The 27,446-nt window shown below is 37.0% G+C and overlaps 1 protein-coding gene across 3 annotated transcripts in view; it reads left to right on the plus strand.

Annotated features, from left to right (window-relative positions):
* The window catches only part of Otud7a (OTU deubiquitinase 7A), a 344,362-nt gene that overhangs the window by 188,763 nt on the left and 128,153 nt on the right, over window positions 1-27,446 (plus strand). For 2 of the 3 annotated variants that reach the window (XM_058576628.1, XM_046435543.2), the window contains 2 exons: window positions 16,751-16,842; window positions 18,788-18,942. In XM_058576628.1, coding sequence (XP_058432611.1) covers window positions 18,792-18,942 — 151 coding nt within the window. In that variant the 5' untranslated portion in view covers window positions 16,751-16,842; window positions 18,788-18,791. The remainder of the gene's footprint in view (window positions 1-16,750; window positions 16,843-18,787; window positions 18,943-27,446) is intronic. The other variant, XM_058576630.1, reaches the window with a different exon arrangement.

Consider the following 27,446-nt stretch of genomic DNA (forward strand, 5'->3'; position numbering starts at 1 on the left):
TAAAGATGGGAATACATGAATCTCTAAAGAATTTTGTCATTAATTCTTTTTAATGGATACTGAGCAATAGTTTAGTAGAATCATATGGTTGTTCCACTTTTAATTTTTTTTACAGCCTCTATACTGATTCCCATAAAGCTTGTACTAATTTATATAATTAAGGGTCCCCTTTTCTGCATCCTTGCTGGCATTTTTTATTTATATTATTGATGATGATTATTCTGACTGAAGTGAGATGGAATCACAGTTTAATTTTTTTTAAATGAGATTCTTTAAATATTGCTTTAGTTGTAGTTGGACACAATACTTTTATTTTATTTATTTATTTTTATGTGGTGCTGAGGATAGAACCCAGCACCTTGCACATGCTAGGCGAGCACTCTACTGCTGAGCCACAACCCCAGCCCCCTCAGTTTAGTTTTTATTTGCATTTCCTTGATGGCTAAAGATGTTGACATTTTATCATACACTTGTTGGCCATTTGTACCTCTTTATTTATTTTTTTTAGTAAAACTCATGTTTTTCCTCATATTTATCCTTTACTTACACCCACATACACACAGGGATTGTCAGTTTATATTTGTGAGTATATATGTGTGTGTTCAACTTTTAGTTCAAACATTTGAAGGTAAACCACATGCATCATGGCATTCTTTGGCATGGATCTAAGAATATAGCCATTTTCTACAAAACCAGAGTATCATTACCACTGTGGAATTTAAACTGATAAAGTAACATTATCCAATACATTATTCCTGTTCAGGTACTCTGGGTTGCCCCAAAAATATTCATCATGACTCTTCTGTCTAGCATTTAGTGTTATGCACTGGATTTCACTATATCTTTCTAAACCAAAACCCTGCTTTTGTTTGTAATTTTGTGATGATTATATTTTCCTTTTTGCTTGAAATAGAACCCAGGGCCATGATCATGCTAGGCAAGCTCGTTACACCCCAGATTCCAATATATATTATTGAGGAGCAATTTTAGGTTGTGTGTATGTATACATGTGTATGTGTGTATTGACGGGGTGCTCAGGAATGGAACCTAGGGTCTCTCATTAGCTAGGCAAGGGCTCTACCATTGATCTCCACCTACAGCCCCAACATATTGACACTTTTGAAGAATCTAAGCTAATTTTTTAAATAGAAAGTCTCACAAAATTGATTTGTCTGATAGTTTTCTCCTACTTAGATTTAGATAAATATTCTTTCTCTTTCTCCTCACATCACATCAGTCATTGAGCCCTGATCATCCCTGAAGGCACATTGTTTTTCAAGGATACATGAACATAGAAAGCTTTTAAATAATCAGCTTTCAAATTAAGACCATTTTCTATTGGAATCATTGTTCAGCACTTTACTGAATTCCCTCTATACAATATGGGCATTCCTAGAGCATACAAAAGCTCAATTCTTGACAAAATCATCTGTTAGCATGTGCCAAAGCTTTATTTCATTTACTCATTAATAAGGGAACCAACAAGAGATTTATAGTTAGTTGGAAAAGAAATATAGAAAAAAGATGCTAAGTTAAGCTAATTCTAAGAGCAAGAAAAAAATACCATATTTGGGGTTAACTTTGTTATTAGGTGGTAAAAATCATAGTAAATTGTCAATTTCTGTAGGTTAACCTCTAACTTTACAGGACGATAAACTCTGCATTTTTATCTACTGTGAATTATTAGGTAAATGTTGTATATGTTTCTCAAGAGCTTCAGAATAGGGTCAAGCAAGCTTATTTGTGTTCCATCAGGATATAATTTAAGAAATCACCGGTTTTCTCTTTTTCTAGTTTGAAATGAATTTTTCTATGAGAATTAGGTAAAAGAATGTGCCTGCTAAATTGTGAGTGATTGTGTAATAAGTCTTAAGATTCCACTTTTCTCAAGTTCATCCCACAATGAACTTGAGCCCTGGTGTAGATATTGGAAGGGCATCTCTGGCACGCAGCTACTGACATGCCTCCCAAACATTACTGCTTCCTGACAACCCATCATGTATAGCCCCTGCCCTTGCATGGGGGCTGTGCTTAGTGACTTGCTCCTGATGAACAGAATACAACATATGTGAAGGGCTGATGACAGATCGGTTCAGAAAGATCGGTCCAAGATCAGGTCACAAAGATTGCAACTTCCCTCTTAGTCATGCTCTCTCCGACTCTTCTCATATTGTCAATCTGATAAGGCAAGCAGTTATTTATGGTGTCCTCCATGATAATAACACCCACATGACAAAGAACTGAAGTTCTTAATTCAACAACCCTCAAAAACAGTCCTGCCAAGTTTATTCCTCAGTTGACCTTCAGATGTGATGCAGCCCCCTCCCCCCAGCCCCCGCCAACATTTTGATTACAGCCTTGTGAAAGACTCTGAACGACACCTGGCTAAACTGTACTCTTGAAATTTGCCCTCAGAAAACGAGATTGTAAATGTGTATTGTTTTAAGTTTCTAAATTTGGGGGTAATTGATTCAACATCAGTAGAAAGCTCACATAGCATTCATGAGATTTATGGTATTGATTGTACTTAGATGTATGCATCTCAGTACAGCGCTCATTCATCTTTTTCTCTGCTTCTTCAATCTTCCTTCCTCTTTCTTCCTTCCTCCTCCATTCTTCATTAATCTTTCTTGGTTCTTGTTCCCTTTGCGTTCGTCGTCTTTGCAGATCTGGTCACATCCTTGGTCATTGATTAGAGAGGTTGAAATCAGAGGCAGCTTATTTTCAGAGACCATGAGCAGTTCAGAAAGAAATAGTCCATTCTTGGCCAACAGCAAGAGACTTTTTTTTTTCTTTGTGGAAATCAGTTGCTTCAAACTTGCTGAAGCTATGTCCTCCAGGGCAGCAATGCTTCTTACTTGTCTTGAGTCAGTTCCCACTGATTGAATGGAATTGGTTTTCCCGTTCTTTCCTCAACAGAGTGTAGACAAATACACTTTCTACTTAAAAATGCAGTTTCTTTCTTGGATTTTCTATTCATCAGTTTTAGTACAGAAACAACATTTTAAGAAGTCTGAGTTCTTTTGATATGATATAAAAGTTACCAAAAATAAATCTTCTGAGGGAATAGAACTCCAGAGGGTTTTTGTTAGGTTTCCAAGTTTATTGGCTTGAGAACATATTTTCAAATAAATTCATAAATAATTATATCAGTGGCCCTGCCTGAACCTTTTGTCCATGCTCACTACCAGGCACTGTGCTGAGGGATCCTCACCTCAAGCACCACACCATGTTTCTTGCCATGTGTTAGCCCAATGAGATCAGCAAGTGGAGCCTGCTTCCCGTCATTGTTTGTGGACTCCCCCTTCTTTCATCCAGGAGGTTCATCATGTCCTGATGTCTCTGGCTCTCCCCAAGTCATTTATAATGAGCCAGCAAATAAGAGATAAGAGAAGCAGGGCATGGTGGTGCACACCAGCAGTCCCAGTGACTCAGGAGGCTGAGATAGGAGGATCACAAGTTCAAGACCAGCCTAGGCAACTTAGTTAGGCCCTAAGCATTTTAGCAAGACCTTGTCTCAAAAAATACCAAAGTCTGGGGATATGGCTCAGTGATTGAGTATTCCTGGGTTCAATCCTAGTACCAGAACTAAATAAATAAATAAATAGAGTGTGGGGGGAGTAAGGGAGGGAGGGGGGGAGAGAGAGAGAGAGAGAGAGAGAGAGAGAGAGATATCAGAGAGAAGTTGGGATGCAGGGGAAAGTTCAGGGCCAGGCCTCCAAATGGCCCAAATTACTTCTACATCACCTTCTTCTGACCAAGAACTTAGCCACATGGCCACAGCCAACTGCACAAGAGTCCAGGAAGTATAATCTAGAAATGTAAAAGAAAGGGCTATGAATCACATCAGGCAAGGCCTTCAGTGGGCTTTCTGATCTCCAGGTTGTAAACATGATCAACTATACTTTTCTCTTCTGACACACTTATAGTTTTACTTCTTATTTAATAGATAAGAAATTGTTTTATTTCTTATTTAATTTCTGTGGAATTTATTGGTTGGTGTTATATAGGGAATTCAACTTCATTTTTCCACATGGACTGCCAATTTATTTTATATTATACTCCTTTCCCCCATTGGATTCATATCAATTTGGGATTTTCCACATTTATCATTCTGTCAGTAAACAATGCTCTTGGCTTTGAGTGACAAAAGAGTGGAGCACCAGGGGCTTCAAGATAAGTTGAAGATAAGTTTATTTTTGCACAATGGTCTTGAGTCAGTGCTGTAGTTGAGCTTGCTGCTCAGTGGTATCAGGGCAGCATCTTTGATGTTCTCTTGATGTTGCCCTCATGGTCACAAGCTGTTGTAGCTTCTCATGTTGCATCACTTCAAGTAGAGACTGGGGAGAAATGGGAGGATTCTATGTATGCACCTTTTATTAGGAAAGCAAAAATATTTGCTAAAAGTAGCCTGGCAGATTTCCTCTTAAATTTTAGGGAATTGTGGAAGGAGAACTGGTCACATGGATACTTTTAGCTGTAAGAAAAACTGACAAAGCAGAGATCCAAAACATCTCAATTTACTTAGACCAATCAGTGGGGTGAATCAGAATCAGAGTCAGTCTCTCTCTCTCTCTCTCTCTCTCTCTCTCTCTCTCTCTCTCTCTCTCTCTCTCTCACACACACACACACACACACACACACACACACAGAATCTGTTTTCCCCTTCTCCCACATTGGTCTGACTTTCTTTCCCTGTACCACTGCTTTAATAACAGTGTTTTTGTGTCTGATGTGTGGAAGGATGACTTCTGCATCCATTTTGTTATTCATACAATCTTCTGGGCTGAGGATATACCTCAGTGGTAGAGCACTTGCCTAGCATGCACAGGATCCTAGGTTCAGTCTCCAATACTGAAAAAAAAAAAGCAAAACAAAAAACCTAAAATACAATCTTCCAACCCATATATTTAAATTGTCTTTTTAAATGAAGGTTGATCGTTTTCTGCAAAAGAACAAAATAAAAATGTCTTATTTTTTTGTTTTCCTTAGTTGGTTCATAGAATGAATACTATTTTGGTATTGGCTACTATAAAATGGATCATTTTCATTGTTTATTTAAAATGCTTCATTGGCTAATTGGTATATAGGAAAAGTATTCATTTTTGTATGTTGACCTGTTCTAGCCATTTAAAAATTTTCTTGTATTAGTACTTAGTATTAGTACTTAGTCATGTACCTGTTCTGCACTTCAATGGAAGTACTTCTAAAAATGGTCATTATTAGATCTGATCATTCCTCTTAGTTTGGAATCAATACCCTTTAGTAAATTAAAGAAAGTTCCCCCTATTCCAGGTTGAGTTGGTATAATATGCTAGGGTGGAGTTTTTTAGCATTTTTTAAGATCATCATGTGGTTTTTTCTATTTGCATTTAATATATAATATATATTATAGCAAATATATAATATATGTTAATATTATATGTTTCCATTAGAAATATGTTTGGCTGTTACAGAGAAAGGAAATAATAGAGGATTTAGTAAGAGGAAAATATATTTCTCTGTCATGAGAGTCTGAAGATAGGCATTCCAAAGTCGATTTTGCATCTCCAGAAATTCCCATGCACTCACCTTCTTCCACCTCACAGCCCCCTTTAATCAAGGGCTCAAGACAAGACAGTTCCAGGGCCCTTCTTTGTCTTTCTATGTTTTTTTCTCCAGTTTAGATGCAATTTCTCATCTTTTAAGTTTTACATCTGTGAAAAATGACGCTTGCCTTCAATTTTCTTTTCCTCTGTTGTTTCTTTTCTAGTTTTAGCCTCTGAATCATTCTTTTATCTATTCATTAGACATAATGTTTGACTTAATCAACTTGAACAAATAGATGTTTTTATGAAAACTGTAATAAAATTCCAAAGGTGGTTTGTCTAAGACTGACACACATGCTCAATGATACCCGCAGGGATGGTGTTTCTACTCCATCCAGCCTTTGGTGGGTTTTGCCCGATTGCTTCATAGCCCCAGTATAGTGAGTATACTTGCAGATATTATTCCCTTGCTTAAAACAGAAAAAAAGTGATAGAAAAGCAACATGGGAAAGAGCTATTCCAGTTAAGTGTTTCCCTTTCTATTAAGGAAGCAAATGCTTTCTCATAACCCAGACCCAGTTAACTGGGTAAGGTAAACTGGATCATTTAGCCCAGACATGTCCAGACAGGTGAATCGCAGGCCCAGGGAAATGAAACTACCACCATCCAGTTTTGACTGACATCCCAGGTGCCAGGAATACTGTCTGTCTTGTGTAGAATCCAGAGCCTCTACTGCCCCCTGATGAACAAGATTCTGTCAGCAGAAGGCTGTCAGGTGGAGGGTGGGAAACACTTAAAATTGTGGGTACCTTCTGGTATTTTTACATCTTCTGGGTAAATATTTCACACTATTACCAAGTTTTTGTATCTTTGTTCATTTTCCTAAAGCACCTGTCATTCATGTTTCTATCCTCAGAAACTCTCATTGCCTGTGATATGGTCAAGTCTACTCACTGTGACAGTCCAGATGGTTGACCCTAGTCTTTCTCCACAGCCTTCATAGCCTCTGGCTCTCCTGGATATATAAGGGTCTTTGTGCTGTTTGCTTCTGTGTTGTTTTTCAACCCAGAATATGCTTTTTTCAGACTACCTAAATCCTCAAAAACTCCTCTTGGGTCAAGGGTGTAGCTCAGTGGTGGATTTCCCTGACATACACAAGGCCTTGGAATTTATTCCCCAGCTCTGCAAAACTAAAAAAAAAAGAAAAAAACCCTCATCTTATCTTCATCCTTCTTTCATTCATTTTGCCAAGCAAAGGGAACTGTACTGTTCTTGAATTACGAATTTGCTTGTAAACAACATTATATTTATTCTGATCTGAGTTGAATTTTAAATTATGGTGATTTTCATATCTGTGCAACAGAATAAAGTTCAGCTTAAGGTTTTCATTTTCCTTTTGTTCATTCACTCAGCATTTGTGTTTAGCATCTGGTATATTTCAACGTGGTAACAAGACAAATATGTGAACTCCACCCTCCAAAGAAGCCCTCAGAGAGGGAAGGAGCAAGCAGGTTGAGGGCAGCAGCTCAGGGCTCAAGGTTCAAGGTGTCTTCCCTCACCCATCACAATGGCAATAGGAGGCTATGTATTTTTTCTTTGTACAGAATATTTCTTTACCCAGATAAAATGCTGAATGAAATGACTGAAATCAATATTAGAGGTATCAACCTTTTATTGAGTTGTTTGTAATTTTTAAACACTTGTTTAGGGCACATTAGTCTACATAGACACATATTTTATGCCAGTGTAACAGCTAGATTTATAAACCTGGAGAATAAAATCATAAATCTTTGAAATCAAGGGAATCTTACATGCATCCCATGCTGGAGGTTTAGCATTGTGCAAGGAAGCTCTACTGCAGATTTTCAAGCATGAGATAATGCCTCTGACACTCAGGTTCCCTTGGAACGTGATCATTTCAAGATGTGGACATGTACACAGTTGCAAAGTCATGTTTCTTCATGAGTCAGGAGGTGTCGCCATGTTTCCTGTCCTTACAAAATTCATTTCCAGATTTAAGTAATTCTTTAGAATTAAGATTATCATTCCTTATGTATTCTTTAAGAATTGTCTAGTCTTTATATGAGTTCAAGACAGGAAATGGTATAGAAAGAGTAGTCTTTAGATCTTTGGGGATCTGAGCTAATGACTGTATCCCAGCTCTACATCTGCTCTCATATTATGAACCCTTGAAGAATTTTATATATCATTGCTTAATATATCATTTCAGTGCATACAAGTGAAAACCTCAGTGGATCCTGCACTACTCCCAAAGATATAAATTTTAAGAGACATTCCCTCCACTTTTTCGTACTTAAGATAAAATCATGAAAGGTGTAATCAAGTGCCAACTAAGAAAATGTTTTGCTTCCCATCATGCATCTATGTATATGAGGTATTTCAAAGCATCGGATGCTTTTTGCTTCAAAATTTTGTGAAGATGCCCTGTTCCATTTATAATGAGTGGCATTGTGTGGATGGCAGAATGGTGACCTTTGGATCAAAATAGGACTAGGTAGGAATACTATCTCTGCCAATGGCATCTCTGGACTTCAGTTAAATGAATAAAACTGTGCACCTCTTGTCTGAATGACAGGTAACTTATTCATAAAACACTTAGCATGGTCAGTGTTATTGTGAATACTTTGCAAATAGTACTTGTTTTCCTCATTTCAACATAGAGAAGATTTAGGCCTATGGAAACATTTCATTATTTAACTCCATTCAAATAAAATTGAACACCAAGATAAAATGAATAAATCTCTAGGAAAATATAATCTAATAAATTTGAATCCTACGGAGATAGAAAATCTAAAAAGAGTAATTACCATAGGGGAAAAATAGAGAAAACTGTAAAAGAGATACCCACAAAAGAAGCACAAGAACAGATTGATTCACAGAGGAAATCTGTTAAACCTTCAAATAGCATATGACCCCAACGCTACTTAGAACACTGCAGAGTATTGAAAAGGAAAAAAAAATTGAATTTTATTTTAGATATATAATGTTGATTGTTGCACATAAAAATAAAAACCATTAATCAATCTAATTCATTATGTCAATGTAAAAATCTTATATAAAAATTAACAGACTGGGGCTGGGATTGTGGCTCAGTGGCAGAGCACTTGCCTAGCACATGTGAAGCACTGGGTTTGATCCTCAGCATCACATAAAAATAACAAACAAAATAAAGATTTTGTGTCCACCTATAATTAAAAAAAATAAAATAACAAATTGAATTTAAAAGCATATAAAAAGAAACACCAATGAATGATTTAAGGGTATTTATTCAAGAAATATGAATGAGGTGCAATAATAGGAATATCATTACTAGAATTCATCATATTAATAAATCTTAAGAGAAAAAAATTCCTGGGTGCAGTGGCATGTGCCTGTGATCCCAGCAGCTCAGGAAGCTGAGGTAGGAGAATCCTGTATTCAAAGCCAGCCTTAAGCGAGGTGCTAAGCAACTCAGTGAGACTCTGTCTCTAAATAAAATACAGAATAGGGCTGGGGATGTAGCTCAGTGGTCAAGTGCCCCTGAGTTCAACCTCTGGTGCCTCCCCCAAATAAAAAGAGAAAAAAGTATGAAAGATAGTATCCATCTATTATAAAACCACCCAAAAAAGAAATGTATGGATACTGTTTTGGGGGGGGCCAAAGGTGATACCAGGGATTGAACCCAGGGGTGCTTAACCACTGAGTACATCTCCAGGCCTTCTTACTTTTTATTTTAAGAGAGGGTCTCATTAAGTTGCTTAGAGCCTTGCTAAGTTGCTGAGGCTGGCTTTAGAACTTGTGATTCTCCTGCCTCAGACTCCTGAGTCACTGGGTTTACAGGCATGTGCCACTATGCCTGGCAACTTATGGATACCTTTTAAATGTGTGTATACACATGTGTGTAGATCAAAATCCAGCAGCCAGCTTCTTGTCACATTGATATTGAAACACTAAAGTTTTTCTCACTGAAGTTTGGAGCAAAGCAAAGATGCCCATTACCTCTAAAAATGTTTAAAATCATATTAAAGGAAGCATGAATCAATGAAATCAGAAACAAAAAAGTAGAGGCTGAAGAATTGAAGATGAAATGTTAACACAATCCCTATTTGCATTTGCTATGATGGTGTAACTCTGGAAAAACAAAACAAAACAAAACAAAACAAAAAAAAACCCTATGGAAAAAAATTGCTAAATATAGTAAGACTTTAGTAAAACAGCAGAATGTAAATTTAACAGAGAAATCAACAGCTTTGCTTGTAAATACAATAACAAGTTGACACACATAATAAGAAAAAAAATACCTTTTACAAATACCTTGTCATAAGCAAATACAGAAATAGACCAATTGCATATGCAAATGTATCATATAATGATGGAAGCATCTCAAATCAGTGAGGCTTACCCACTGATGTTCTTTTTCCTAAGTGGTGTTAGAATAGCTAGAGCAATATAGGGAAAATTATAAAATTAGATCCATTTCTCACATCATGCAACAGGATTAATTTCAACTGCATTAGAGCTTTAAGTGTTTTTAAAAAATGAAACCATTGAATTGGTAGAAGGAAATATGGGTACAACTCTCTATAACCTGACAATTGAGACAATTTTTTAAATTAAGACTCAAAATCCAGAACCATTAAGGAAAAAGATATATAACCATTTATAAGCTATCTTAATAGACATTTTATATTTAGAACAATTTTAGGTTCACAGCAAAATAGAGTAGAAAGAAGCGGGGGATGTAGCTCAATGGTAGAGCACTTGCCTAGCTTGTGCAAGGCCCTCTGTTCAACTCCCACTACTACAAAATTAAAAATTGACTGGAAGGTACATAGATTTTGCATGTATTCTGTAACTCCTCAAACTGCCACACTATCAACAACCCACATCAAAATGTTCATTTATTACAATTGATGAACCTACATTAACACATTATAATCACACAAAGTCCATTGTTTACATTGGCATTCACCCTTGGTATTGTATATTTTGCCAGTTTGAACAAATGTATAACCATTATATTATTATATAGAACAGTTCTACTTCCCTAAAAATCCTCAGTGTTCCATGTATTCATTCCTCCCCACTCAATATAATTTTATTTTTATTGGAAGGAAAAAGACACTGAAAGCAAAGGAAAATGACAAATGTCAAAATATAGAAACCTTTTTCAATGCATAGCAAAGAAGAATGATTTTTGTCTTTAATACATAATGAGCTAATTATGGTAGGAAAAAATAAAGACTAAAACCATATTCAAACAGAGGAAATGGACTCGAAGAAATGGATAGTTTACAGAAAATGTAATGATAGTGGATCTTAGCCGTGTGAGAAGATACTTGTTTTAAGATGTAGTAAGAGAAATGCAGATTTAAAAAAAAAAAACTCCAGTAAGATAATGGTTTCTAACCTCTGAGATTGCCAAAAATCCAGAAGATCAACAACACATTCTGTAGTTGAGGTTATGGCAAAACATAAGCTACATTTCCTACATTGCTGTTGGCGACAAAAACTGGTAAAGTCTCTATGGAGGACACTGCCAGAATTTAGCAAAATGACACTAGCATTACCTTTTCTGCCAGTCTTACTTTTAGGACTCTATGCCAAAGATACACTGAAAAAGTATGGAAAGCTTTTACGCAAGAAATCCTCATTTCACGGAGCTGTGATCAGTTCTCTGTTGATGAACATCTGTGTGGATTACAGCCTTTTGTTTAATAGAAGGTATAATGAGTACAGATGATCACTTGATACGGTACATACTGATCTAGAGGAAGTACTGTAAAGTAGCAAAGCAAGGTGGGAAAAAAGTGCTTATAGATGGTATCATTTATCCAAGCAGTGGAGGATGCTATGTGAAATTCTTAAATCCACTTAAAATTTAAAAAGGAGGTAAGTCATATAACTAAACATAAAAGGGAATAGAGCAGAAGGGACAGGCTAGAAGTCAGACTTCCTGAGTAAACCTTGATTTTGAGGTTTAAGTAGAAATCTATTTTACAAAGCTATAAAACAAAATCATTTTCAAAAGGCAGTCTTTTAAATAACAGTAAGATGAAGCAAGTGAATGTAAATGCATTTCCAGTTGGTGGTATAGCCACAGGGAGAGAATTACTCAAAGTGATTTTTTAAATGCAGCAGTTTGTTCATCCCTAATGGGATAGACCTAAGACCAAAAAAAAATAATGCTATGTTTATAGCAACAAACGAAACTGTTTGCAGAGACCTTTGTGCTGTTCTTAGTATTTCATTATTATTCTGAAATCCTGGTATGTTTATATAATATATATCTAGATAAAGATATAGATATATCATAGGATACAAATGAATGAGTAATTAGGTGATATTCCATCATTCTTGATGTTATTTCAAACTGGATTAGAAGTGGGGATAGGAGGTTCATATGAAATTTAAATGAGATTAAGTGAAAACTCTGAAGTCTTCCATTTGAATTGGAAATATTAGAATGAACCCAAGATGTATTTAGTATTAAAATAAAAATTTTATAACTCTGTCCACTAAAAAGTTCTAAAAATGATGACTAACCCAGTACCAATAGGTATACTGCTATGAGGTATTAAAAATTTTTTAAGTTAAAAAAAAAATCCTCTTAGTTCCATTGAAAGATATCATATTCCATATTTGGAGCAATAAATGAGCAAGAGGAACCTTAAAAAACTTGTCACCCCTTGTCAGCTATACCAGGGTCATAGGAGCCCAGAGACAACTTGAACAAGCTCTCAGTGACCAAAATTAGTAGAAATTGAGCATCAGATAATATCTGCATTTATGTTGATTGAAATGCATCAAATATGTTCAAATCCAAGAATGCAAAATGATTTTTTTGTTGTCATGATGTAGGTGCAAGAGATTAAACTAAGGACTTTGTATATGCTAAGCAAGTGCTCTGCAACTCAAAATTATATTTAAAATGGAAGATAAAGAATATCATAAGGAAACTAGCAAACCATATCATCTAATAAAAAGGGTTGAGAAGTGGTAAACAAAGCATTTATGTTACCTTTCTATTTGAAATCTATCACTAGTTGAACAAACAGTAGATTAATGGAACTTCTCTTTTATTTAAGAATTCCAAGTAACAATTGAAGAAGGAAAGAATGAATTTGACTGCCAGTACGTGCAACCATATTGAATTAATTACTGCTCTAGGCAATGATCATCAGTGGATGCTACCATTACAGAAAAAAATAGTCATTCAATTTTACCTGCTGAAAAGAGACAGCACCAAAATTTGCACAAAACTGAACCCAAATCTGATCAATTCTCTGTATTTGAGTACTAATTTGAATGAAGTACAGAGACCACAGGATGCAATTGGAATAATCAGTAAAAGTCAGATAGTGGAAAATGCTACAAGAAAAATGATCAGGTTTTTCAATAAATAGAAAAAAAATAAGGCAAAACTAACAGATTACAAAATACAATTATAATGTGTAGCTTTTATTTGAATTCTAGTTCAAACAGATGGAAAACAAAAATCATATGAATTTATGACATTTGAAATCATTGGAAATTTACCCACTGGATAATAATCGCATTGAATAATTATTATTAGTTTGTAAATGTGATAATGGTATTGTGGTTCTGTTTTAAAGAGCCATTTAGAGATATATCAAAATATTTATGGATGAAGTAATATGTTATCTGGGATTTGTTTCAGAATGTTGTGGGAGGAGGAAGTGGTTAGATGTAGAGAAGTAATAAGACTTAAAGTTAGTAATTGTCATACCTGAGTGATGTGTACATTGGCATTTATCCATATTTTTCAGTCTACTTTTATACATATTTTTTTCTATTGGAAAAAAATTTTAAATATATACCATTGCTACATTCTGCCTTCTCCTTGTCAGCCTAAAAAATCTAAGCTCAGGTGTGTAGGGCTTGGGGAATTGAGGTGGTATTTACAGTTTTTAATACTTACTTTCTCACGTAAATTAAACTATCCAGTGTCCCTGTATGCTTTGAGAGCCACACAGGGCCCAGCTGTGGCCCCTGGATTAGAAGACGCCTCACTCTATAGCATCTACTGTGCCAGAGGAGGAATGGATTCAGTGCCCACAAAGGGGCCTCCCTTTAAGCCTTGGCCTAAGTAGTGTGGCCTGGAGGTGCCCTCCATTGCTCCCAGAGCTTTCTCAGTACCTGAAAAAGACATGATACTAGGCATTTGAAGAACATCAAGTTCTTAGTCTTACCAAGAGGAAAACTAAAAAGCAAAGTGCTCCTGAAACAATGGGAAGATCTGTAATCTACACACCAGATACTTCTGTGGCCACGTTTGTTTTTCAGGCCAGCCCCTCTGTAGCGATCTTGCTAGCCCTCTCTTCTTAAGCCCTCTCAGGCTTTTTAGGCTGAATTTCCTGGTAAAATTGCTTTGTTGCAGCCAAAATTATTCTTGGACCTATCTTTAGCTTGTTGGCATCAACTAAAGTCATATATGTGAATACACCTTGAAAATGACTACATGTCCTGTGCATATGAATGCTTTGCAAAGCCAGACTCATGCCCTTCATAGAAATGCTCTCTTAATTTTCCTCTGAACCATGAAAATGTCCTATAAGATGCAGTTTGCTAATGTGATATCCACAAAAACCGATGTCGCTGCTTTGTCCAAAAGCTCAATGGTGGCTGACAAAGGATGGACCAAGCAGACTCCTGGAAAGAAAAATGATGATATCTTCTGGATCAGATGGTGCATACCTGTAATCCCAGCAATTTTAGAGGCTGAGGCAAGAGGTTTACAAGCTCAAGGCCAGCCTCAGAAACTTAGCAAGGCCCTGTCTCAAATAATAAGTAAAAAGGACTAGGGGGCTGGGGCTGGGGCTCAGTGGTAGCGCAATTGCCTGGCATGTGTGAGGCACTCGGTTTGATTCTCAGCATCACATAAAATAAATAAAGGACTATCAACAACTAAAAAACAAAATCAAAAAGGACTAGTGATATAGCTTAATGGGGATATAGCTCAGTGGTAAACCCTGGGTTCAATCCCCAGTACCAAGGAAGGAAAGAAGAACAGAAGGAAAGATAGATCTGAGTTGAGACCACCAGTTAATCCCACTGAGGGAGTCTGTACATCTGTCAATTCTTCACCAGGGTGGTCTTCATCACCAGGCAGGACAAGATCTAGGTATCTGTGACGCTTTTTCGCATTTTATCCTCCACATAGAGATGTATGCATACATGGAAGTAGAATGAAGATTCCCAATACCAGAATAATACATTAAATTATTTTAAATCTGTGTTAATAATAGTAATAATAGTGCATCCTCTTTTGATATAATTTTATTTCCTCCTTACAGCAATTTTGAGAGACAAGGGTGTTCTTACCCTCATTATTCAGATGAGGAAATCTAGGCTCCATGAAGTGACATGGACTTGCCCAGGTCATACAGCAAGGTTGCAGTAGCAGATTTGCACCCAGTCAGGACATTGACTCCTAATCCGGTGCTCAACCTCAGATCTATTCTCTCTGCTCTTTTGTATCTGTGTACTATAGGCTGCATCATCAGACAGACCTAGACGAGTTTCCTGCTCCCCACTTAACCTGTGCAACCCTGACCCAAAGTTGGCTCCCTCTGAACATCAGTCTTTGTAGCTATAATGTATGTTCCCTCAACCTGCCTCCCAAGCACCAGTCAGCAATTCTGAATGTGTGCCAATGCTAGCCAGACCTCCAGAGCCTGAGGCAAAAGGGAGAACTGTCTTGCAAATCATGCCTTCATTGAAAATGCTGATATTGTGTTCTTCAAGGATGTATTTGCCCTCATAAAAAAAAACAAAACAAAAAAAAACATTGCACTAAAATATTGTTGATCTTGGTTTCTGACTGGTTTTGCATCCCCTTGCACCTGTGGCAGGTACCTTGCTTGCCTCACCTTGATCCTGACCCTGCTGGGTGCCAGGCATTCTGAAACTTGGAGAATAGAAAAGAGAATAAAATAGCCCTTAGGCTCCTGGCCCTCTATCAGAAGAGATGTTACATACAAGATACAGTCTATCCCATCTTGCAGCTCTTGGGTAGCCCTAGGTAGGCACTCATCCCCATCCTAGCCTTCCTCTGTCTTCAGTGGTCAGACCACAAGCCTCTACTCCTAATCTCCAGTTTCAATCTCCACTCACCACAAGTTCGTACCTTCCAGACTCCAATTATAACATCTGCTGACAAAAATATTACAGGCATGTTTTACTTGGGTTCCACTGAAACAGAAGTTAATGGAAAATTAACTGAGGCAATTTTCATCTTTACCCTGATATACCTCTGTCCTTCAATTTTGCTCTCTTTGGTTAGAACAGCTCCTCTACTTGATAGTCTCCCAAATCTAACAGTCAGTCTCAGAGGCCTGTGCCTATGTGTGCACCTGTCTCTCTCTGCTTAGAAACTCCTGGGGAAGGCCCAAGGGACCATCACAGTCCCTATAACAGTGGCCTAAATAAAATAGCAGCTCAATAAGTTCTGGTTACTTATAAAATAAGAGCTCAGGTACCGAAAAGACTATGGTATTGAAGGCAAGAACCTCCATTCAGCATGGACACAATGATTTGGAGCCACAGTTAGAGGTGGGCCCCTTCTTTCTGCCTTAAGAAAGCTGGTAGCAGCAGTCCTGGCTCTCAATGGAGTTCTAGAATGGAGAGGGTGGTCCCAGAATCTCTGTTGAATAAGAGATAAGTAATAGTTCATGTTTATTGAGAATGTGCTCTGGGCCAATATATTTCGTGTTTACGTATTTTACCACTATAGCTAAGTTGAACTGTATTGATGTGGTATCATATCTTAATGGTATGATTAAGTAAGTATGACCTGCTGAGTAGGTCATAAGGCCCAGCAGTGCACTTTGAAGAGGCACAGCAGGGCAAGGGTGGCTGATGATCCTTATTGACCACTGTCCTCCCCTCTCTTCAAAGGGCATGAATTTGAAATCATGGCCATGGTGACGTTAGGTTTAAGAATTAAGTCTTAAAGCAGAAACATTGCCACACAAAAGCGTTCATCGTACGCCTACCCTTCACCTCTATTTTACATTAAGTATGAGATACAGAGGAGTAGATGTGGTAGATGTGGTCAGCAAGTGCATGTAGCACCTGGGAAGGCAGAGGACATGCCTCCAGCTGTTGGCCCCACCCCAGATGTAGCCTCCTGTGACAAGAAGCAAAGTTTTCCAGGGTAAGGAGAATAACATGCCCTTATTCTCTGATTTGTCCCACAGGTGGCACTGACAGAAAAAACTCTCCAGGCCGAGGCTCCGGTACATGGAGAGAAGGAAGAAGGAAATTTCCTAATTGGTACTATATACATCAGGTCAAACAATTTTATTCATTTTTAGCCATACCAATAAAAACTTACACCCAAGTATGAACCATGTACAAAGTGGTGAATAACAATGGATAGTTCCAGTTATAGACCTCCCTGCCTGAGACACTTAGTCCTCAAGAGTTTAAGCATAGATAACTTTATTTCTTCCATTCTGACTGAATCCCAGATGGGCCCAGAGCTCACCAATGACCATGTCACAGCTGATAAGGAACAGAACTGGGCTCAAACTAGGCCAGTGTGCTTGGCTTTAACACCCTAGCAACTGCCATAGAACCTGCCCCACTGAACAATGCCCATCCCTGTGGTCATCATGAAAGGAGGACAAAGCACATTCATTAATGCAGGGGATTTAAACTTATCACACAGTGTGTAAATTCAATTACATGTTTGCTAAGTATAAAATTTTCATCATATATACTGGGGTCAGTAAGTTCTGGTTACTTATAAAATAAAAGCAAATTTTTTTCTATAAAGGCTCAACTAGAAAATATTTTCAGTAATGTGGGCCTTATGGTCTCTATTTTAAATACCTTACTAAGCCATGAACAAAAACAGCCACAGACATTATATAAATCAATTAGTATGGCTGTGCCCCAATAAAACTTTACATATAAGAACAGGTGGAGGGTCACATTTGGTCTACAGGCCATAATGTACTGACCCCTTATCTATACAAATTTGGATGCATTTGTACTTATCAGTCATGACTGAGACCCATCAATGGCCCCTAAACTACTTCACTAATGAGAGTCACTTTCATATGCAGAGTAATGGCTGCTTTCTATCTGCTCCATCAGCCAGTGGTCAAGCTCCTAGATGACCACTGATTTCCTCTGACCAAGATGACTCTACTTAGGAAATCTGATTTCCTTTTGAATTTTGTTAGATTATCACTGTGAATCTAACAACTCTTAGAGGGTTGGCATATATTTTGGCATATGAAGGTAGTCATCTTCAGCAAGTTTGGTATTCTTGTCAACTGCCAACAAACACAGAGTGCCTCCTAGTAGCCAAGTGACGGGCAAGAGCTAAGGGAAGCGGGGCAGCACAATGATGGAAGACAGGGAAAAGAGGATCAGAAATCTAGTTATTCCAAATTAATCTCCCTACATGTACTTGGGCACTTGTTTTTTCTTTAAATAATCTAGTCTCTTTTTTCCCCATCAGTAATTATAATTGATAGGAATATAAGATTGGAGGCACTAGAGTTAATAATGACCCCTGGCTTTAATCTGTTCAGGCTGCTATAACAAAAATATCACAAACTAAAAGGCTTATATACAACATAAATTTTCTGGGCACAGTGGCATACATCTGCCATCCCAGTTACTCAGGATGCTGAGGCAAGAGGATCATAAGTTTGAAGCCAGCCTCAGCAACTTAATGAGACTCTTTCTTAAAACAAAATATTTTTAAAGGCTGGAGGTATATATCAGTGGTAGTTTAGTTATTGGGTTCAGTCCCCAGTGATGCAAAACAAAACAAAAACATAAATTTATTTCTCACAGTTTGGGAGGCTAGGAAGTCCAAGATCAAGGTACCCAGCACATCTGCTCTCCTGACCATCTTTACATGTGGAAGAGGCAATCGAGCCCTTTGAGACTTCTTTCTAAACAATAATCCCATCATCAAACTTCCATGCTCATGACCTAATCACCTCCAAAAGGCCCCACCCTCTAACATCATCAACTGCAGTTAGGTTTCAACATATGAACTGGGGGGACACAAATATCCAAACTCGCATACCTTCTCACATGGTATGTACAGAGGAATGATATCTCAGTTGACTTTTATGATATAATATCTAGCATGAAGAATAAGTGAGTTGGCTCAAACTAGTTCAAACCTCTACAGATGCCAGTGGCAGCATTTCATTCTTTCTGTTGGGTCTCCATGTGTGTGGTCACTCACATCTCCATTTCTTATACAGATGGATGGTTTCTAGCCTGCTTCCAAACCCCACCTCGGCTGAGTGTTGGGCAGCACTTCTACATGATCCTATGACGCTTGATATGGACGCAGTCCTGTCAGACTTTGTTCGGTCCACGGGGGCAGAACCTGGTCTGGCCAGAGACCTGCTGGAAGGTAAGCTGACCTTCTCCCACACACCATCCTCTGGGGCCTGACTACCTTCTAACCAGTGATAGAACATATGAAGATTGACATTATCTAACATATGAAGAGATGAAAATGTTTTAGTCAAAAGTTATTGGTGAAAAAAGCCACCTGGTAGCCAATTAAGTAGGTTGGAAATAATTCACAAGCAGGAAATTAAACTTTATCTTCAATGTTTTTTGTATCATTTGCTACATGAAAAAAAAATGTGTTATTCACATATATGATGCTTTCAGGTATTTATTCAGCAATAACTATAATAGACTGAAAATTAAAGTCTGTCTCTAAAATAGATTTACTTATTGTAGTTTTTTTTTTCTTTTTTTGGTATCATTACCTGACAAAGGTAACAATGATGGTGTTGGATCCAGGTAAAGTAGGAAGAGCCAGTTTTTGTTTCTCTAAATGGTCAGATTTGTGGGAGGAGGGAACTTTTTAGATTATTAGTCTTTGTTTCAGGTATATAAATTGCAACTTGAAGAGTTAGTAAATACTTAGTCAAGTATTGTAAATCCCAGTGATTCTTTCAGTCACTCACAGAAAAAAATGAATTGTTATACATTTGTAAAAATGGAGATAATCATTCAATCCTATTATAAATTAAGAACCTCCTCTTAGAAGATTGTGAGAAAATGACAATGGCAATATTATAGTTTTGAAATTTCTCTCAGGCTCTGATAATTTCAAACACACTCAGGGTTTGGGATGAAATAAGTGTAGAGAATCTTTGTGGATATATCTGAGTCAAAATGCGATTCTTACTTCCCACTCTTGATATTATATAATGAACCCCTGCAGGTTCCCACTGCTTCTGTTCATTTAAGTGAGTGGCAGCGTGAAGGAGCTTGGGAATGAGGTTAGCAATGAGAGCTTTGTCCAAGTCCAGATGCAGCCACTTGTCAGCTATGAGATGTAGGGAAAATCATTTTACTTCCCTTAACCTTAGTTTTATTTCTTTTCCCCTATAAGTTGAGCCTAATCTACCTTAAAGAGTGATTGTGCATATTAGAAGTTATGATGTAAAGTGCCTGGAGGAGTGAGCAGCAGGTAGGAAATGCTCAAAAAATAGTGGAGGTAGATCATACTTGTAGTTGCTGATGGCATAACGAGTACTAAATTGATATTAGTTTCTAGACAGCCTTAAATGAGATGCAAGAGTGATTATCTCCTTTTTCTTTATTTTTAAAATTGAGATACACAAAAACTGACTTCTTAGTGTTCATTTGTATGAATTTTAACATGCCTGGATTTGTGTGATTACTACAGCTGTCAGGACACCATACCCCTTCACCACCTCCACATTCTATGTCCTGTTATCTTTTATAGTAAGGCTCATCCTTATCCATTGGCAGCCACAGTACTGTATCCTATCACTAATTTTGTCTCTTTTCAAGAATGTCATATACATGGAATCACAGATCCTCATCTCTTGAAACCAGCGTCTTTTTACTCAGCATAACTCTTTGTTGGTTTTTATTAATGAAAGTGGTTCATTCTAGACATGAACCACAGTTGTTTATTCATTCATGTGTTGAGGGCATTTCAGTTGTTTCCTGTTGGGGGCAGATATGATTAGAGTGTCTATAAATATTTAAGAACAGGTTTCTTGCAAATATAATTTTAATTATCCTAGATTAAATTACATAGGGGTGGAATCACCAGTGCATATGGTAAGGGTATGTTTAACTTTATAGGAAACTGCCAAACTGTTTTCCAGAGTAGCTAAGCCATTTTGCATTTCCCACCAACAATGTACAAGAAGTCCAGTGTTCCACATATTCACCGGCATTTGATGTTTCTTTATTTTTGTTAATTTTGGCCATTTTAATTAGGTGTACAATGATATTTCTTCATGGCTTTAATTTTCATTTCCCTAATTGATTAATGATGTTGAAATTTTTTCAGGTAATTATCTTCATCTGTGAATTCTCTTTCAAAAAACATCTGTTCAAATTTTATGCCTGCTACTACATTGAGTTGTTTGTTTTCTCATACTTGAGTTTTGAGAGTTCTTTTTATATATTGAGTATACAGAGTATTTTTGTTTGTTTTGTGGGTAGTACCAGGGATTGAACTCCAGGGCACTCGACCACTGAGCCACATCCCTAGCCCTATTTTGTAGTTTATTTAGAGATAGGGTCTCACCGAGTTGCTTAGTGCCTTGCTTTTGCTGAGGCTGGCTTTGAACTTGCGATCCTCCTTCTTCAGCCTCCCGAGATGCTGGGATCACAGACGAACACCATCAGGCGCAGCCTAAATATTGAGTATAAATAATTAGTCAGATATGTGACTTGAAAACATTTTCTCTCAGTGTGTATTTGAGTTTTCATTCTTTTTATTTATTAATATAATTTCAGTACATTATAATTATACATAACAGGCTTTATTATTACATATTTGTACAGGCATGTAATTTGGTCAGCTACATTCCCCAGTACTTTGTCTTTTCATTATTTTAACAGTGCTTTTTTGCAGAGCAAAGGCTTTTAATTTTGGTGCAATCCAACTTACCAGTTCTATCTTTTATGAATCATGCTTTTGTGTGGCATGTCTAAGAACCTTTGCATAATTCCAGGTCATAAAGATTTTCTCCTTTGTGGTCTTTTGAAAGTTTTATGCTTTTATGTTTTACATTTAGATCTGTGACCTATTGTGAGTTGCTTTTTGTAGAATGCACAAGATTTAGGTCAAGATCCATTTTTACGCTTATGAATGTCCAGAAGTTTAAACACCATTTATTGAAAATATTATGCATCCTCCATTTAATTGTCTTTGCATATTTGTCAAAACCAACCAAGATTATAGAAATAGTAATAACCAAGAAATATATCTGTGAAAATCTATTTCTTGATACCAGTTGTATTCCATTGATCAATGTCATTTCTTTGCCAATAGAACACCATTTTGATGATTATAGCTTTGTAATGAGTCTTAAAATCAGGTAATGTGATTCTTCAAATTCAGTTTCTTTTTCAGACATGTTTTAAATATTCCTTTCCTTTGCCTTTCCATACATATTTTAGGAAGAGCTTACCCTATGAAATGCCCTACTGGAATTATGATTGGAATTATATTAAATCTGTAAGTCAATCCTAATTATCTCAATCCATGAGATATAGTGTTCTATTTATTTGGCCTTCTTTGAGTTCCTTGCTCAACATTTTATAGTTTTTAGCATTTAGAACCTAAATGTGTTTTGTTAGATTTATATATAGTCATCTTATTTATTGAGAAATTTGTGTAAGTTAAAAAGGTTTTAGCTTCAAATTTTTCCTTGCTAGTAAGTAAAATATAATTTATTTATTTTATTTGTTTTATTTTTCTGTTTCTGGGAATTGAACCCAGGGACCATTTACCTCTTAGCCACATCCCCTGCCCTTTTTATTTTGTTTTATTTTGAGACAGGGTCTTGCTAAGCTGCCTCAGATTTGAAATCCTGTGCCTCAGCCTCCTGGGTCATTGGAATTACAGGTGTGCACCACCACACCTAGCTGAAATATTGTTTATTTTTATGTGTTGATGCTGTATCCTAAAATCTTGCTAAAACCAAACTACTTAATTATTTGTTCTAAGAACTCTCCCCTGTCCTGCATATTCCTTGATATTTTCTTGACAATCACATCATCTCTAGATAAGGGGCGGTTTTATTTCTTCTTTTCCAATCACTATGCCTTTTTATTTTTCTAGACTTCATTTACTAACTAGGACTTCTAATAAAATGTTTAACAGAAATGGTGAAAAAGAACATCCTTGCTTCCTTCTTAATCTCAGGGGAAAGCATTCAATTTTCCATCATTAAGTAGAATGTGGCAATTTTGTACATGATCTTGGTAGGGAGGTTGAATTCCTCTCTATTTCTAGTTTACAGAGAGTTTTATCATGAAACGATGTTGAATTCTTTTGCATTTTCTGTATCAATTGATAGGGTCAAATGTTTTCCCCCCAAAACCTGTTAATATTCTAGCTGACAGTGATTGTCTTCTAATAATAAAGCAACCTTTCAGTCATTTCTTATCATGTTTTTCTGCTGTACACATTCTCCTCTCCTTCTGGACCCAGATGTTATAACAGACCTTTTCTTACTGTCCTACAGGTTCCTATGGCTCTAATCATTTCCTTTTCTGATCTTTTCTCTGTATATTGTTTAGATTGTTTCTATTTGTTTATTAATAAATTTATCAACTCTTTCCTCCCTTATCTCCATTATGTTATTGAACCCATCCAGTGATTTTTTTAATTGTTAAATGGTTTTATTTCTAACCTTTCCACTTGGCTCTTATTCATATCTGCTATTTCCTTGCTAAGACTTTATATACTGTTTCATCCCAGTATAGCCGTTGAGATTTCTCTGGTTGTTCTTTCGTGGGATTTTGTTTTGTTTTAGGATAGTAAAGAAATTTAAATTGTATTAGGGACATTTTGAAAATTATGTTTTGAGATTCTCATTGTTGTTAAGCTCTTACAGAAAATATTGTTATACTTGCTCTAGAATATAATCTCCCCAGGTCAGTTCTGTGGATTGTGGTTCCACCAGCAAGTCTTCAAGACATGCCATTTGGATCCATCTCACTTGTATGCCACCTAGTGGCCACTCAGGGACTTTGACATGTCTGTCAACATTCAAAGTCTGTTCAATCTGTTTAAGGCAGAACCATAGGTTACAGCTCTGGGACAGACCCAAGAGTTCATAAACAACTTTAGGGACTGGTCTTTCCCATCATAATCCTCTGACTCTGGCTCCATTTTCCAAGTCCTCCAGCCAGCTTGGATAACTGGGGCTTTACTTGCCTATTGCTTAGCATACTTGAATCGACTATTAACATGGTGAAGCCCAACAGCAAAAGCCAGAGAGGAAAAAAAAAACAAAAAACAGTGAGGCTCACCCACCCTCCAGTGACCACAGAGCCTCTGGTAGGAGAGAAAGCTCTCAAACAGAACCAGTTTTAGTATTTAGACAGCATTGCCCATTGCTGTCACAGAATTGCTTGAGTTCCAAGGTGCAGAGAACTGAGAAAAATGTAGAAGGAAAATTAAAAATAAATAAATGAGGGATTTCCATGCTTTTTTTGTTTTAATGGGACCCCTTTTTTGATACCTGAACCAGAGCTGGAAGGTTTCTCTTGCAATGAATGCTGACTTCTGGATTTGAGTCTACGTTTTGTCCATATAGAGAAGGGAAAAATGCAATAAATCACTATTAGTTTGATGGTACATTGAATGATGTTCTTCTTCCTCCATCTGCCTGGGTTAATCTTTTTTTTTCTTTTTATATTTATGTTTAAATTGACAGATAAAATTGAATGTATTTGTCATATACAACGTATTTTAAAATATTTATGTATACGCATAATAGAATGGCTAAGTCTAGCTAATTAGCATATGCATTATCTCATCACTTGGTGGCAAGAACATTTAACATTCACTCTCTTAGCACTTTTTAATACAATATATCACTATTAATTATAGTCACCATGCTATGCAGTAGATCTCTTAAAACTTATTCCTCCTAATTACAATTTTGTATTCTTTGACCAGTATCTCTATAACGTTCCCCCAGCCTCTAATGATCTCCATTCTACTTCTACATCCATGAGTTCCACTTTCCAAAATGCCACTTATGAAGTCACATGCTGTCTTTCTGTGCCTGGCTTGTTTCTCTTAACATAATAGACTCCAGGCTTAACCATGCTCTCAAACATAACAGTATTTCATCCTTTTTCAAGGATGAATAATATTCTGTTTTGTATATAGGTGATATCTTCTTTATCTCTTCATTGGTTGATAGACCCTTGGGTTAATTCCATATCTTGGCAATTGTGAATGGTGCTACAATAAACATGGTAGTGCATATCTCTTCAACATAATGATTTTATTTTCTTTGGATATATACCCAATAGTGGGATTGCTAGATCGCATCTATTTTTAATTCATTGAGGAATCTCCATACTGTTTTCCATAATTGCTGAACTAATTTACATTCCCACCAACAGTGAACAGTAGCTCCCTTTCCTTCACCTCCCCACCACACTTATCTTTTGACTTGCTGATAATGGTCATTCTAAAAGGAGTGAATTGATATCTATCTCATCATGGACTCATTTCCTGAGGGCCCCGTAGTGCATTCTGCACTCTGTCCACTGTTGTGACTGCATTCAGTAGGACAGAAGATGTAGTGTTCTTGCCCATCTTGCCTGGACTGAATCCTGTCTTCTGTTATGACAACCTAGAGGACTGTGGTCACAGCTGTATGGCAGGTTCTTTAAGGCATGATGTTATTTGGGTCAAGATTCCTCTGTAAGCCAGTGATGTAAATTATGAAATATTTTCATAAACAGGCCTCAAAAAGATGTGCTGGGAAGATAAAAAATAACGTAGGGATTTAGAATGCAGAGGTGTCTAAAAGGATTTAAAAAATTGCAGTGATGTTTAAAGCTGGATAAAAGGTACAGAGGCCTTCTTAGTATTACTTTGGTAATGTTTTTGAGTATTATTTATTTGTTTCAAGATAATAAAAACAAAAGATAATAAAAAATAAAAAACACCACAATGATGAGGATCACAGGGAAACAGATGAAGGCCATTGAGAAGAAAGAGTAGCGTGACTGATGAAAAATCTGGCAGAAAGAGACAGGATAGAAGAGCAAGTTTCAGAGATGAAGACAGAAAGTAAACACAGATCTGCTTCCAGTTGGAAGAAGGTGTTCCTGCCTATCTCCTGATTGCTTCATTGCCATGTGGTCCTGAGTCAAAATCAAAGCAGGTGGATTTGCTTCCCCAAAAGCCTATAAGTCTGTATTTTAGTACATTTTCTGTTGTTATAAGCAAATACCTGAGACCAGGTAATTTTAAAAGGAATAGAGGTTCACTTTGGCTCACAGTTCTGGAGTCAAGAAGTCCACTAGTAGGGCATCAATGTCTGCTTACCTTCTGGCGAGGGCTGTATGCTGTGTAGTCATATAAAGAAAAGTGGAAGGAGAATGGGTATATACAGAAGAGGCCAAACATAAGGGATAGTCTTGCTTCATAACCATCTGCTCTTGTGATAACTGATCCAGTACCCCTAGAACAAGAACTCTTCTTGCATGAAAGGCATTAATCCTTCTAGACAACCTACTCACCTCTTAAAGGCCCCACCTCCTGATACTGTCACAAACAGCAGTCAAATTGCAACATGATTTTAGAGGGAAAGACCATAATCAAACCATAGCAACCTTAATCACCCGCAGAATAAACTCCTCTACCTGCCAATTAAGTCTCTTCAGCATCTGGCCCTTTTCCATCTTTTCCACTTCAGCCCCCTCTGAGGCCCTTCATCCCTTCACCAGATTCGCCATCCCATTTACCTTGTGATTTTGCTTAAGCCCTTTGCTAGTGCCACTAACATCCCCCACACACACTCTTTCCCCTTTTGAAATTCATCTCTTCCTCCAAGTAGGACTGTGAGCTCCAAGACACAAGGGACTACACTATGTGCCAGCCAGCATGTGCTGGTCCCACAAAAGAGTGACCTAGCTGCTGGGAATACAGCAATGAGCAGCCAGACAAAACTCCTTTTCCGTGTATAGTGTCCTGCTGGTTGGAGCTACAGAGTAAACTGATTCAAGGGAAGAAGTAGAGAGTATGGGTATGAGTGCAATTTAAAATTAGGATTGTCAGGAAAGCACCTAAAAAAAGGAATCTGAGCAGAAAAAAAATGTTTGAGGAAGTAAGCGAGTGAGCCAGATATCTAGAAAGAGTTAGAGTTAATTGGTCATTACTTGTTATCTCTTTGAATTTTGTGGACTTCAATTGTACCATATATTTGGCTGTGCCTTCTTTTATAAGTAATTGCATGCTTATTTTCTTCATTAAATTAGAAGTTCTTAAAGCCAAGAACATAACACTGATAACAGTAGTTAGCCTTTATAAGAACTTTTATTAACCACTAATAATTGTACATATTAATGGGATAGAGTGAGAACTTTCAACACACGCATACAACAAGCACTGATCAAATCAGCGTGATTAGCATTCTTCTCTCCTTATCATTTCTTTGTATTTGGGTCCCTTGAGTTCGTCTCTCCAACCTCTTCATGAAATATATAATAGGGACATTATTAAATGTCAGAAACTAAGCCTTTTAAATGTAATGTCTCATTTAATCCTCACAATGAATAAGCAACCAACGTGTTAGACATCGCATTACACAAAATAGCTGAGACCCAGAAAAGTCCCTAATGTTGCATGGCCAGAATATAGCAAAATGCACTGCTGTAGGTTCAAAACCAGCATTTGAACTGACTCATGTCTCTAAAGGCCAAGTTCTTTCAGCAGAGCCATATCACCTCCCACTTGGCTTTGTATCCACTGCCGTTCTGGAACTTAACCATGCTTTGTATGCCTTATGAACTCAAAAGAGGTTTCACTAATCACCAAAGGTATAGTTTACTTAGCCTTTTTATAATGTGTCTAATTAACTTTTATTTTCAGATTAA

Source organism: Marmota monax, unplaced genomic scaffold (assembly GCF_021218885.2).
Source record: "Marmota monax isolate L192 unplaced genomic scaffold, Marmota_monax_Labrador192_F-V1.1 WCK01_AAM20220418_F8-fsc00005, whole genome shotgun sequence".
NCBI lineage: Eukaryota > Metazoa > Chordata > Mammalia > Rodentia > Sciuridae > Marmota > Marmota monax.